Raw genomic sequence first — 15611 nt, forward strand, 5'->3', positions numbered from 1 at the left:
TATATTTCATGTATTATATCTTTATGAATTTCTTATCTATAATTTGTTGAGTTGAAAAACGATCCGATTTCCTTAAGAAATAAATCTATAAATTAACTACTTTTGGCTATAAAATGAATTGTCAATAACTTGAAACTGTACTAATTCCTTGATAGTAATAAACCAACTATCTAAATATTTTCATCGATAACTTTTCTATCGAAACAATCGTTTGCAGCCGCAACTGATAAAATAAAAATGCAAGCATAAGAGTTTCCTAATTATTTTCGACTATTTCACAACCGAGTACAGGGTATACAAAAACATTTGGCTTGTGTAATCAAAATGCATGCGCAAATAATAAACAACCTTTTTTGTTGTTGTTGATTATAATTTTATTTCGGTTTTTTGTATTCCAATTTTTTTTTTGCTGATTTTCTAACACTTGATACAACAGAAATTGGGTCACAAGCGCCGCAAAGAAAAACGCAAAAAACTTGTAGGAACAAAGGCACACGCACATTTCTTATACATTAATACGAATATTCGCTGATAAACAAAAAAATATATATATATAAATGTGTGTATAAGAACGAAGAAAAATAACAACAATGCCATACTAATTGCCAGGTCTTGTTTACGTTCTGCCTCGCATAGTCTGCATATATATAAAATTCCTAAGCTCAACAAAATATGTTTTGATTTGGGGGGTTTTTTATTCGGCTGAAACGCATTTAATGCACTTTAAAATTAATTATTGCGATGAAAACGACCTTCGGCGTTTTCGATTTGTTTTTGAAAACACACAATCTTATCGTTTCGATGATTCATTTATGTGTGTCTTAATGCGTTGCTCGAATTTTGATCATAAGTGCAAAATGAAGCGGCGCCATAGTTTGTTTTTAATATGGCTGTAAATAGTCAAGGTTTCTATGATGAGATAGCAGTAGTTCCAATGTTGTTAGATATGATTAGCTGGTATTTACTGACAATAGCAATTGATTAGTTACACATTTAAAAAAAAGACATTAAGTCGCATGAGCTTAAGGCTGCCACTTAATTTAATTGTCTAAAAGCTTCGTTTTAATGTGCTTGCACAGCTTGAGAAGCTTTCAGACCTAGCTTTGTTTACAGAGATAGTTTTATGTTACAGCCGTTAGATAAGCCTTTAGCTGCAGCTAGATTTAATAGCCTCAAGGCTTCGCTTTCCTGTGCTTTGAGAGCTTAAAAAGCTTTAGAACCAGCCTTAGATTGGTCCTTTATAGCCAATGATTGCATTCTATTTATTTGGTTTATAGTAAAGTAATTGTAAATTAACGCTTCGCGTTCATTTGCTTTCAAGGTTTAAGATGATCTTTAAACAATTCAATATATTATTTTTAAATCGCATAAGCTTTAAACTGCAGCTAAATTGAATTGTCTAAAAACTTCGCTTTCATGTGCTTTCAAAGCTCTGAAAGCTTAGTTAAAGCGCGAGAGAGATATTTTTCTTTTATATCATACAATAGCATTCTATTTATGATAAATTTTCCCCAAAATTCATAAAACTTCTCTGCAAACAGATGCCCACGATTAATGGAGATTTTTAAGAGCTAAGCCCGTGACATGTCCGAATCCATTAGTACACTTAATACCTAGTACTTGTTAATGGCTGTGTGTTGCCTAACGGTAACAATCAACCCCCCAAAAAAAAAACTGACGAAATAGCCTAAGGCCAAGCAAATGTTCATTTCGTAAAAATGCTCATTTCTCAAGTGCTGAAAATGCCGGAAACAAAACGAAACGAATGCAGCCCCAGCTACAGATAAAAAAAAAAAGAATGAGAACTGAAAAACAGCTCAAAAACCAAAGCGAAATACACATGAATATTAAAAAACAATCGAAAACATACGCTATTTGCTTTTGTTCGAAGGGCTGGCAAATATTTAATGCTTCATTTCAAAAAGTACCCAAAAAAAAGAAAGGAACCCGACAAAAAGTTAGAAATGGGAAATCAAACATGAATATGAATATGAATATGAATACGAGCATGTGATATTTTAAAGCGAAAAATATTAAAAACCACAATTAAAAGCAGCCAAAACAAAGAACCAAAAAAAAAATAAAATTCGGGTTTATTTTTTTTTTTGGCGAACATTTCAAAATTTTAATCAAAAGTAGTAGCACTTCGATTGATATGGATGACAACGGCTGCAGCTAGGCGAGGGGTTTTATTTTTTTTTTGGCCATTTCTGTTATTTGTATTGTTTTTCTTTTTTGTTTATGGCTAGCCAGGATTTGTGTGGATACCCCTGACACACGGGCGGGCAGTCCGGCAACAGACTGAGCCGCACTCCTTCTAGAGGTATTATCCATAGCATATAAAACCGACACAAAAAAAAGGAAATATGCTCGAGTACGTCAACAAACAGACATGTGAAGCGTACAACTGGCGGCTGCTGTAAATACGCGGCGAACATGTTTATACGACGCGGGAGGACGCGGCGTATGCGCAATTTTTTAATATTTATTTTCAATTTAAAGCGCCGGCACTTTAAACAACGTTTTGTGGAGCGACAGCAAAAGAGGCGCACATTAAAATATATTTCGAGCAACACGTATTCAAAGGCCAAATCAAAAGCCCGCGAAGGGTCCCAAATGAGCTGGCACAGCATCAAAAGCCGCCCAACAAAATCACTGACCTCACACAATAAGCGGCGGCATTAAAGACACACAGGCCTATATAAAAGCCAAATATATACATATATATATATATAAATATGTGTGTATTTGTACCTATATAAGTGCGCTAAATGCCCATGCGCTCGCCCACATTTATATTCATTTAATAAGCCGCCATAAAACTGTAGTAAAATGCTGTAAATGAAATAGTAACATATACACACACACACACACACACACAGAGAGAGACCCACACACACACACATACACGCAGAGCTCAGCAGACAGCGAGACGTCCCATAAAAAGGAGCCGCGTCTTTGGGCACCCGCCCGTCCGTCCGTCCGCCCGTCCGCCAGCCGCCGCGCTTAAGCAGGAAAAATCAATGTCTGTCGCTTTTGGGCGCTTGCAAAAATTGCCGGTCGCCTTTTGGCTTTTATATGCCACATTTGGCGGCTTATTAGCCAAACAGAACGAAAATGAAGCCAAAAACAAAAAAGGCAAGGAAAACTCAATTTATGTGCGCCCGTCTCATTGTCTGTTTATCTTTTTGTCTGTCCTTCTGTCTCTACGTTAACAGAACGTACAAGTCGAGTTATTGATTGTAAGCCCAAGTTAAGTGCGTGTTATTCAAGTCCAAAAATAACCGAGTACTGCTGTTTGTGTGCCTAGCTTTACAGGGCATCTTTTGGCTATCATTCAAAAATGTACAGGGCATCTCTAGTTTATCATCTAAAAATTAAGATTTCCATATAATAGACAATATGCAAGCTTTTTGTGTATTGTTTTTTAATTTCGCCAAAAATTTCTGTGAACATTTTTGGCTGATTATGATTTTTTTTTATATTTTGACTTTCATTTTGAAATGTGTTATACCCAAAAATAACGTTATGTTCTGATTTTCGATTTCACCAAAATTTTCAGCAAAAATGTATATCATGTTAATCAATTCATATAACATTGTTTAGTATTGTTAATAATTCAACTTGGGTCAAATCTACGTGGTATCTTTTGCCTATCATTTAAAAATCAAATTAAGTGTGTCAGCTCACTATTTGATCCGAAAAACTACCCATTATTCTGGTTTTAAATTTCTCCAAAATTTGTCATTAAAACTTAAATTACTGAATGAATAAATTAATTTTCATCATATTTTTAGAGTTTTGGATAATTGAACTTGGGTCAAATTTACGTGGTATCTCTTGCCTATCATTCAAAAATTGAAGCCTTGTGTTAAGCAGCTCCTTATTTGCACCGTTTTGCTCTGTTCTGTTCTGCTCTTCGATTTCGCCTGAACTTCTCATTAAAATATATAGCATAGTTTTAGGATTTTATTAATCAATCATGTATCTGAATGTGCAAAATACCTAATCTCATATATGGAAATGAGAACTGCAAACGACTTTTATTATAGTTCAAGCATTCAGGACTAAGTACACCAAAGCACTTTACTAGAATGCTGGAAATAATTTAAATTTAAAATCAATTTGTTTCTAATAAGATATATATAAATTTGACAAAATTTTAATTTTAATATTTTAGGCACTTTAAATTCAATGGATTCAGATCCTTCGATGATTATCATTAACGAAAGTATCAATTGATTATATTCCCTAACGAATATATCTTATTTATATTTATTAATCACTTCGGTTGAGTTCCATAATAATTAAACGGGTCTTTAATCGTAATTGAACAGAAACATTCTAAACTTTTCGCTTTACTGCAGTTCACATTGCATTTGGTGTCAAAATAAAAACATTTTAAGAAATTCCAAAAAGATAAGCTAACATTTTTTCTACCTAAATGCACCCACAATTGTTCTTATAAAAAAAAGTAAATAAAGCATTTTAGTACTCACCATCGCAGGATAATGTGACATCGGCCAACAGATCCGATTTGAATAGATTGGAGAAGGTAATTGCCAAATTGGACGAGTAACTGTTCCATTTGAGGCAAAATTGCTGTTGTGGATCCATTTTGTTAGTTGTACTTGTTGTGTTCCTCTTGTTGACTCGCTCGTATTTGGCTTAAAGGATCGGGCCAAGGCCAAGGGAAGCTGTCCACAATATGTGGACCGTTCGGTTTCTTATTGTTATATGCCTTCAATTGTTTGTTATCAATTTTAATGTTGTTTTCAATGTTGCCAAAATGGAATTTCGTCGAATTATTTAGCTGGCTTTGCATAAAAGCAATTGGGCCGCTATTAATTCTTAGCCAAAGGGAATTTTGCAATTGTTTGTTGCGTTTGTTAAGCGTGAACGACTTTGGATGCCAACGCATAAAATTATTTATTTATATTGAATTATTCAATTATTTATGGTTTCGATTAATATTATTTAGTTGCAACGTTGCCTTTTATTATTTATTTGATTTGCTTTTATTTGTATTTATATTTATTTATTTATTTACTTTTTTTTGTGAGAGAGCAGTTGATTTTCAGGACGCGCACTCCGAACACGACAAATGCTGCAACGAGAATGACGAGAAAAATTGTTTGGATTGTGATTAGTTAAGATGAATGCGTTGTTGACATAACACACAAGAAGACAAATTCAGTGCCTGCTTTGCTTTGCTTTGCACTTTCTCAGCTTCAGTTCCGAATGTAAAATGCAACAACAACAACAGCTCTTGTATAAGATATAAAGCTCGCAAGTAACAAAAGCTCGCTCTCTCTCTCTCTATCTCGCCTCTGTGAGCTTCGTTAAGTTCTGAGAAAAAGTTGCGTAGGAGCCTCAAATTTCCTCAAGTTATGGCAAAATCGAACGCAATGCGTTTGTATGGGTAATTCTATATTGATAGCGACTGCGGCTGCGACTGCGACTGCGACTGCAGCATTTCCGTTGTTAGCCCAAAGAGAACGGGCAGCAGCCCAATTTATTAGAAATTAATCGAGCATTTAGTATGTGTGTGAGTGTGTGTGTGTGTGTGTGTGTGTGTGTGTGTGTGTGTGTGTGGAGAGGCCAAAAGATATACGATTTAATTCCTGGAATTAGGCGCTCGCTCAAAAATGCCGCCGTCGAGATGCAACCAAAACTTTTAACTTCTTTTTATTTTGGTTATTTTTTTTTTTTTTAACTTTTTGCGACTTTTGTATGCGTCTTCGCTGTGGCCCGCGTCTACGGTTTCCCCTGCCTTTGCGTGCTTAGCCTTGGACGCGCTGCCCAATTCCCAATTCCTGGAAACTGCAGGTGACGGACGCGGCTGCGACTGCGCGTTGCATGGGATGCGCTTTTTTTCCTCGAATTTGTTTAATCGTTAGAAAAATGCGAGCGCGTTTCTTACTTTTTTTTCACTTTCTGATACCCTGTAGCTATTGCAAATGGCCAAAAGGGAATCATTTCTGCAAACCATAAATAATATACATCTGCGTGTGTGTTCTTGATCAGCATCAACAGCTGAGTCTGTCCGCCAGAGAGCCTTAAGAGTTACGAGTCTATAAATTTGGAAGTTTGATCAAGTTTTTTTCAAATCATCATTACATTACTTGAAATCGATAAAAATCGATCTGCACTCATCCAGAAGATTTAACTTTTGATACCTCACCCTGTTTCGCCCCAAATACAAAAAAAAACATAAATCTGTAAAGGTATAGGACTTTGGTATATACACACCTATGGATGCGCTTCTAAACCCCAAATAATCGTAAACCCCCATAATAATCGTACCTCAAACACCGAAGTTATATAAGAATGCATTTATCATAGAATGGAACTAAAAGAAGAATCACAGCAGCTGTGTCAACGAAAGTACAAATTCGTCTAACAGGGTACATCATAGCCGGGCACTCCCGACTAGAGCACTCTCTACTTATTTTCGTTTAACTTGCCCTGTGCCTCGGCCTGCACCCAGGCTCAGCCCCGGCCCCGCCTCCGCCCCGTCCTTCTGGTGAGCTGTTATGTGGAACCAGAACCTTCGCCTTCAGCCCGCGGGCAATGCGGTATAAAAATCAACGGTTTCGTTTGCCACGCTGAATGGTTGGCCCCAAAAAGATATCGGTAAAAAGCTATTAACAAATTCCTGGGAAGTTTGCAGTTTTGCTTCGCCTTTTTTCAGGTTTGCTCAACTGAAGTAGCAGCAGCAGGAGCAGCAGCAGAGGGAATTGTTGATCGAAGGGTAGCGGATATTTAGTGTGCATGTGTATGTGTGTGTGCATCGCTGTGTGTGTGGAGTCTTTTTGGCCATAACAGTAATTGGCTAGTGATTGGAAGTAGTGAGTAAATTAGACTCTTTTCAGCTGTTGAGCGAGGTGTGAGGAGAGTGTTAAGGGTTTACTTCTATTAAGTAAGTTATGCAAGTTGTCTATCTGATGTAGATCATGAATATACATATATATTTTGTTTGTTTAGTGCATAAGAATAATTTAATTCATTTCTTTACAAGGTAAGCAGGATATCTTATGTGAACACTGTGCTCTTAACAGAGGTAGCTCTTAACATATTGCTCTTAACAGAGAGCGCAACTTAACATAAACAGCTTTATGTAAATATATTGTTTAGCATGTCTCATGTTTCAGTTCTAACAAGCCCCTAGATATACTGAAATGTTATTCATTTTCGTTTACAGCTTCTCTTTCTGCACCCAAAATCATATCCTTAAACTCCTTTAGCTATGTAAGGCTTTGCATGCGACTGTACTTTTTGTCTGCAAAATTCTACGCAGCTGCATTTGAAATGCCTTTATCAAACTTTTCAATTACACAAACAACAATGCGAGGAGTAGGCCTTCTTTTAAGCGAAATACAAAAAAAAAATGTAGAGCAAATTCTTTGGGATCAGTTCGCTTGATTCAGCTTTGGGCAGCCAAATGACGACACCTGAAGGCAGTTGCGACTTGAAAGTAGTTTTTTTTCTTCCATTCGTCTTTGATTCGCAGTCGAAGGCAAAATAGCTCAGGTATCTGTTAAGCTATCTGCTCTGAGGCCATGTGCGAAGCGCACAAGAAAAACAACGCGTAAATCCTTTTCACACACACAAGCACACACACACACACGCATACACACAGTGTGTTCCTGGAAGACGCGCACACACAAAGAAACCGAGCAGCTTTTTTTTTTTTTATATATATTTTTGCTTTTTATTATTGTTATTGTCTTCTAACTGGAACAGGAAGGTCTTGGGGGTTGTTCTACGATCGCAACGCACTTTTCTAATAACAAAAGAGAATCATAATAAAAATTGAAAACAAAAAGTTCAAATCAAATTACGCAATAGCTGCTCTACCCAAAGCTGCATTTGCAATCTCCAAAAATAAACATAAAAATAAAAAAATAGTAGTCAACATTATCGATAAATAAAATTCACTATTTAATTGTTATATTTTTCTGGTTTTTAACTAATTGACCTTGTGCACTATTTTGATATTGTCGAAGTCAGAAAGAGGGGCAAAAACAAATCAAAATGAATCACGATTCATTTTTCAGAGCTGCAGTTTATAAATTGAAGCGGGTTCTTGAGCGCGCGCTCTCTCTCTCTCTCTCGATCGCAGTTTATCCCTGTCTCTTTCTCTCTCTCTCTAGCTCTTTCCGCATTTGTTTTTGTTGCCGCATTCGTTTAATTTGATTTGAATGTCAATTAATTCAAACAAGTGACGCGTTTTATTATGAGAGCTGCCAGATTTGTTTTTTTCATTTTCTTTTCCTCATTCTTCTTAATCTATGAATATTTCTGCATCTTGTATAAAGAGTAAAGTATAAAGCAAAATCTTGTGTTCTTACTTAGTTTTAAAATGTTAATATATTATTGTTATATATATTATTATAGAGAAGAATGGGGAAAGAAAATATATATTATAGCCGTTAGGTTTTCTTTATTTTAATATCCTTACGCTCAACAACTAATTATTTCTGGTCTCATTCATCTATGAGGTATACATACGTTTTTTTAATTATGCATAACCAAATTTTTATATATATACCATATGAATATCCTACCCAGAATGAAGATCCTAGCTAACCGCCACGAACCTTAGTTCACCCTTACCTCAAGATCATCTTCTCTAACATCATTCGCCTCATCGAAAAAGAACAGTACTTGTTAAATTAAATTAATAATTAGTAAGTTAAAATTTTTATTATTATATAGGTAACGAGTTCCAGATGAAATAGGTATAGCTGCATAATCCAATAGGCTTTCAACATGCCCGAAAAGAACCGATATTAAAAAAAAAATTTTTTTAGATAATATTTTGACTTCATTATTTTGATCAGCGCGTATAGGACTTATATAACATGAAAATAACCAAACAACTATCGAAACAACAAATTAATTTCAAGTTATTTAATTAACTTTTATTATTTAATTGTTTTTCCAATTTTTGCAAAAATTTAAAAAAAAGTTTTAAATTAAAAATAAATCCATATTTAATTTTTTTATTATTTTTTAGAATATCCCGAAACTTTTAATTTGGCTTTAAAAATTCTTTATACCCTGAACCCATTGAAAATGGGTAAAGAGGGTATAATGTATTTGTGCAAATGTATGTAACAGGCAGAAGGAAGCATCTCCGACCACATAAAGTATATATTTTCTTGATCAGCATCAATAGCCGAGTCGATCTAGCCATGCCCGTCTGTCTGTCCGTCTGTCCGTCTGTCCGTCCGTCCGTATGTATGAACGCAAGGATCTCAGAACCTATAAGAGCTAGAGACTTGAAATTTTAGCTGTAGGTTCTCCTAGTGCTCGCGCAGATCGAGTTTTTTTCCGATATTCGATACCTTGCCCTGTAATCCAAGTAATCGATAAAAATCGATATCGAAATCCTGTTTTTTTTAACAATTTCGGCAAATAATATGAGCTAGAGTCACCAAACTTGACATGTAACTTCAAGAATAGTATATATGTATATATATCAAGTATCTTTCATTTTATACCTATCGCCTGTTGGAAGAAGAGGGTTCAAGGTATCCCCTAGTCGGGAGCTCCCGACTAGAACCTCTTACTTGTTTTGTACTAAGGATATATTTAATTTTACATTATTATATTAGCGATAGCTCAAAACATTTAATCTGGCTTTGCGCTCTCTAATATCTATTTCGTCCCAGACATAACACTCAAAGTTCGCATCTTCCTCCAAGATTTGGTTACTTTCAAAAATAATCTGTCGAGAATCATGTATTTTTATAAAATTCATTTCTCACGTTTGCCAGAAAGAAATTCTAAGACAAAAAACGCTTACATCTTTTAAGATAAGGAAATGTATAAATAAATACGGCAGGCTATTTAAGAACTTCCGTGGAACAAGAAAAAACATTTGACGAATGCTAAAAACACGTTATATCACAATTTATTTATTTTTGTCTTATTTTTGACAGGCATGTTCCTAGAGATACTGAGAATCAAATAGCTTCAAAGCCTTAGCACATTCAACTGGTATCTGTTCCAATCTATCTGTCAATGAAGTAAGATAGGTCTTTAATGTTTTAATATTGTTCCTAGAGATACTGAGAATTAAATTTATACTACATTCAACTGGGATCTGTTCCAATCTATTCATTTCCGGTACTATGATATTGTCTTTAACAAAGAATCCTTGGCTTTCAGCTTTAACGCAACTGGTTCTATTTGATTGTTCCACGGCAAGTACAGTAAATGTTTTGATCTTAAATTTACTGATTTAGGGACAAGTATTTAAGGTTTGGGCTCAGCACACCCCCCACCGAGCAGAATGGAGCAGGATAAGCAAGCATTTGCTTTGCTTTTAACTTGTCGCCGTGACAAGTGTGTCTCTTTTTTCTCATGGTTGCGACCAAGTTGCGACTGTCAGTTGCCCCAGGTTGATGGCACTGCCGACTGCTGCAGTTGACAGCGCAGTTGAGAAAGGAACGCTGCAAGAGTTGTAACTCGATGTGTGGGTCTCTGGCATAAGTATCTATTACACATGTCTGCATAATCTTGCAGCAGAGCTGTTGCAAAAATGCGGCGCGTGTCTGTATCTGTGGAAGAGTGAGAGTGCGAGTGCGAGTGTGTTTGTTTATTTATATAAGAATAATAATAATTCGTCCAAGAATAAAAGCAAGGCATAATCACGGTGCAATACCAGTTTGTCAAACAGTTGCGATTTGGGGACCCGGGCCACCCGGGCCACCCGTGGCGCACACATCAAAGGCAAGTGTCAACATGGCTGCAACGTGTTGCATAAACGGGGTGTGTGCCCAGCATTGGGGCGGCTTAAGACAGTACGGAGGCACGGCAATGCGGATTATGACATGCCCCCAAATGTTAGGCAGGACCTGGCCTGGTCGCGCCCCTAGTCTTGCAAAGGGCAAAAGAGTTGCATACCGAGTTGCTCGACCAGAACATAACCCGCCCACAACAATGAATAACAATTGTTGAACAATCTGCGATACTTGTGGCTGGCTTCAGATGAAACACATGCCAAATACACAGAATTTGTTGGCATTTAACGGCTGATGCAATTTCTCGAACATTTGTGACATAACATCTTTCGCGGATTCGACTGAATTTAGCTGGCCAGACAAATACATTTAGATATTTGTTATCAATATGCGATTACATATGAACAAGCTCATGCCAATTGCACAACAATCGAGCCTACTTTGCATGTAATATCTGACATAATTGACATAACATCTCTGTTGCATATGAATAAATCTAGCTCCTCCAAAGGAGGGAATACTTTGCGAGAGACTTTCAGATATCGTTAGTTGTGCATATGATGAAATATTGAAAATCCAAAGGCCTTATGAGACTTATATATCGCTTAATATCAAACTTATATGGCTATTGATACATTTTTATGAAATTTTGTGACATAACCTCTCTGCAAATGTGAGGTTATGTAGCTCACCAGAGGGCGCCACTTTTTCAAGAACTTAGATACAAGATTTCTAAAGACTTCAGGAGACTAAGATATCGCTTGATATCAAAATTATATAGCTATATATATTTCTATGAAACTATGAGCCATAACTGACATAACCTCTCCGTAAATTGTAGGTTATGTAGCTTGCTATAGGGCGCTATTTCAATAAAAACTTAATCACGTTGTTTAAGAGACTTCAAAAGACTAAGATATCGCCTGATACCAAACTGATATAACTATTAATAGCTTTTGATGAAAGTATTTTACATAACTTAACTGTTAAAGATAAATAAATTGAGTTCGCTAGGTGGCGCAACTTTAAGGGGAAGATTTATGATTTGTTTAAAGTCTATGAAAGATTTTAGAGACTTTCAGAAATAGTCGGATGCCAAATTAAAATATAACAATGTATATTTTTATGAAAGTATCTGACATATCTGATATAAACTCGCTGTAAACATGGTTTAACTTAGCTCGCCAGATGGCGCCACTTTATTTAGAACTTAAATACTTAGCTTAAAGACCCCAAAAGACTGCAGATATTATTTAATGCTAGTATGTGATAACAGTTGATATATTTTTTTGGAATTATCAAACATAACTTATACAACCTCTCTGATGAACACGAGTAAATTCAGCTCGCCAGACACTTAGTTTAAAGAGTCTACAAGACTTCAAAGACTTTCATATATAGTTTGGCTCACAAATTATGCAATGCTTTAAGCTTAAAGAATGATGTGGGCAATGCAACTGCATTATAATAAATGACGCCTCATCAAGACAACGCGAATAGATGACAGTTAGGGGTTTCCGCAACGCTGCGCACACCCGAAATTGTGGAAATAGCCTTAAACATTGTGTGTTAATGTACGCATATCTTTGAGATACGCTTGCCTTGACGCAATTACGAATTGTAATTGTAATTATCATTGTAAAAGTCAGCCCCTGCTGTGGTTTTTATTGTTTTGGTATTACGCAAACAAGAATCTGAGCGTAAACCAATGACGGAAAATCAACAACAACAATAAGTATGGGAAGATGGTTCAGCAGTTGATGCACTTACGAAATCGGAATTGAAGCAGTCGGTTCTTTCACTGTGGGAAAATGGAAGAGCATTTGTTGTTGGGCAGTGCATAGTTACCTGAAAGGAGCAGAGAGTGAGATATATTAGTTAAAGAATTCGTTAAAGTTAGGGCTAATGAGTAAGTAGCTCAATGGGATAAATTATAAATTTAAAGTCCAAACAACCAATTTATAGTATGTAAACACATATTTAAGCACTAGTTCCATGTGAGAGAATATTTAGAAACTCTTAGTCTATTTTTAGCTTCAACTGCGAACTTATTGATTTCTTCTTAGATTAAATTGCATTTTATGTGAGAAACTTTATAGCTAGAGAGTCTTTTAAGCACCATTCTATATGAAGTAATTTGTTTGGGCAGCAAAGAAAAAGTTGACTAGTTCATATGAACGAATTATGAACTTGGTTTTCTTAAAAGCACCACACTTTTTATTTTGTGCCATGTTACTATAACTTGGATACACTTGCAACCTTGTTGAAAAGCTAAAAACTCGTTCAAATGAACTAGTCAATGATAATGTTCATAAGCTAGTTCATATGAGCGCATTTTAAATCTATATAGAACTTATATTTTATGAAAATGTCCAACTTTGGTCAGAGTTTCAAAATTTGGTCATATGATAATGATCATTAACAAGTTCATATGAGCTAAATTTTAGATTAAAAAGAATTTGTATTCTTTGAAACTTTTCATTCAATTTATTTTCTTTAAGTAAAGTTAAGTTCTTCCGCATAAAACAATCACCCTTTGGGCTTTGAGTCAATGTGAATATATTTTGGAGTCACTTGCAACTTGGCTAAGAGTTTCCATTATCATTAACTAGTTCATACGAGCGTATTTCGAAGTTAAGTAGAACTTTTGTTAAATAAAACTTTCCAACTGGGTATTTTCTTTGAAGATGTTTTGGCTCTTCCCTCTTAAAGTAGCTCCCTTTGTAATTTAGGCCAATGTGAATATATTTCGGAGTCACATTCAACTTGGATAAGAAGTTCCATTATGAAAAACTTGTGTTCTATGAAACTTTCAGACTGAGTTTGTTCTTTAAAGATGGTTTGGCTCTGCATTCTTAAAGTAGCTCTTTTTTTGTCATGGATAAATGTAAATATATTTTTGATACACTTGCAACTTTAATGGGAGGTTCCATTACCCGAACTGCCCCATCATGTTGAGGGGCGGGTCGGTTTGTGAAACTGTCAGTTCTTGCGGCATAAACAGCACACGTTGCCCGTGCTGTGTGTATTGCTCAAACCCAATTAAAGTTGTCAAAAAAATGGAAATACCTGTAGGTAGTTAGCAGTTAGCGCACGCAGTAAATATTCATCACGCCAAGCCAAAGGAAAAGCCTCTGCCCCCCAAACTGAAAGCAAGCTCGTGGCCAAAACCGAAACTGAAGCCCCTTTCCAAATCGAACTCGAACCCGAACCCGAACTCGAATGGTCGCCACGCATTTACAGCGCGTCACACAGTTTAACTTTTCATTTCGCGGCTGAGCTGGACAGAATGGAGCCGGACGCAGGCTCGTCAAATGCCGGAGCCCGGCTCTCCGGGCGGAGGGGAGTGGGGCTCGTCTGCTGCTTATCAGCATGAGACGCACACATGTCAGGAGACAGCGCTCAGCCGCCATGGAATGCATTGTGGACGAGGAACAATTGCGTTTGTATGTTTTCTCTGCCTCGTCAGCAAAATTAAAAAATAGATACGCAAACGTGGGGCTCGACTGGGCTGGGATGGGCTGGGATGGACTGGGCTGGGCTGGAATGGGCTGGTTGGGTCTGCAGTGAACTTCTATAAAAGAAATGCTCCCAACTCAGCCTCGTTTGCTTTCATTTTGCGAATTCAAATGTCACACAAGGATCGAAAGGTACGCATGGCCAGTTTGGCACCACCATGCCACACCCCAAGCCGCCATTTCCCCCAATTTCCCCCATTCCCCCATTCCCACCAGGCAGCTTGTGTGCGTTGGTTTATTGCAAAAATACACACAGAGCGGCCAACGAGCCAGTAGCCTGGCCAGCAGCACAGCAAACGGCAGCTGCTTCTCTTTCTTTTATTTTTTTGGAGCCAGAAATCTAATAGAAGTAACAGGCAGGCAGGCGAGTCCTGGCGCGTCCTGACGCCTGCTTCTGGCCAGGCCATGTATTGAACAAATGCCTAAAAATGTCACTGCCTGCCCGCACGATAACTACTCTGAATTGTGGGCGTGGCTATGGGGCGTGCTTGCAAAAACACACAGCAGCAGCGGCAGCAGACATGGAAGCTGGGCAGCAGGAAGCAGGAGCAGAAGCAGAAGCAGGAGCAGGAGCAGGAGCAGTCGTACCTTTACCTTTCATTCTATCTTTTTTTTTGTTTCAATGCGTCGCCGAGTCTGGCAAACCAGCCAACACGGAGCTGGGCTGCGTGTGTGTGTATTTTTATTGTATATATCATTGATGAATACGCCGATAACAAATCTCAATCAAATGTCAAAAAGGTAACAGGCAGATGTCCCAGCTAGACCGGGTCCAGGACATTTGCCGAGCTCTGCCTCAGCTTTACATGCGGTAATGTTGCAATTTTCACGCAGTACACGCGTCGTATGCGCAATTGTTTTACTGCCAAATGCCAGGTGTTGTATGGCAGGTGTCGCGACCCGGACTCCTATTTCTGAGTGCCAGCCTTCGAACGAACAGGCACAGCCTCTGACAGCTAAAATTTTCTTTTCGATTTGCAGCCTGTCAAAAGGTTTTATCGAACCAGAAAGTGGGTTAAAAAATGCATTGCCCAGGTTTGCTGCCAGCCAAACTGTCAAAGCGACTGGATTTGATTAACAAGAGCTAATTGAAATGGTTGCGCCTGGCTTTGAAATGGTAAAGTTCAATATTTATATGTGAAAGAGGCTGCCTTTATATGAAAAATACTTTCCCGAGTTAGCTGGCAGCATCTAGTCAAGGCTAAGATCGGGGTTCTATTCCCCTCTGTAAGGAAAATCGAGCAAAAATTGGGTAATGGACCGCATTCCACTCTCTAGTGAGAATTTCACTTCAGTCTTGTATTTTATATATTGCTTATACTTGACTAAAAGAAAACTC

At 37.2% G+C, this 15611-nt stretch overlaps 1 protein-coding gene across 1 annotated transcript in view; it reads right to left on the minus strand.

Annotated features, from left to right (window-relative positions):
* Positions 1 to 15611, minus strand: part of chinmo (Chronologically inappropriate morphogenesis) — a 63164-nt gene that overhangs the window by 8892 nt on the left and 38661 nt on the right. Inside the window, 1 exon segment of the mRNA XM_064681401.1 lies at positions 4500 to 5107. Within this exon segment, the coding sequence (XP_064537471.1) occupies positions 4500 to 4617 (118 nt within the window). The 5' untranslated portion in view covers positions 4618 to 5107.

Source organism: Drosophila montana, unplaced genomic scaffold (assembly GCF_035044405.1).
Source record: "Drosophila montana isolate Dmon_TW-CO22-7 unplaced genomic scaffold, ASM3504440v1 contig_2326_1, whole genome shotgun sequence".
In the NCBI taxonomy this organism is placed as follows: domain Eukaryota; kingdom Metazoa; phylum Arthropoda; class Insecta; order Diptera; family Drosophilidae; genus Drosophila; species Drosophila montana.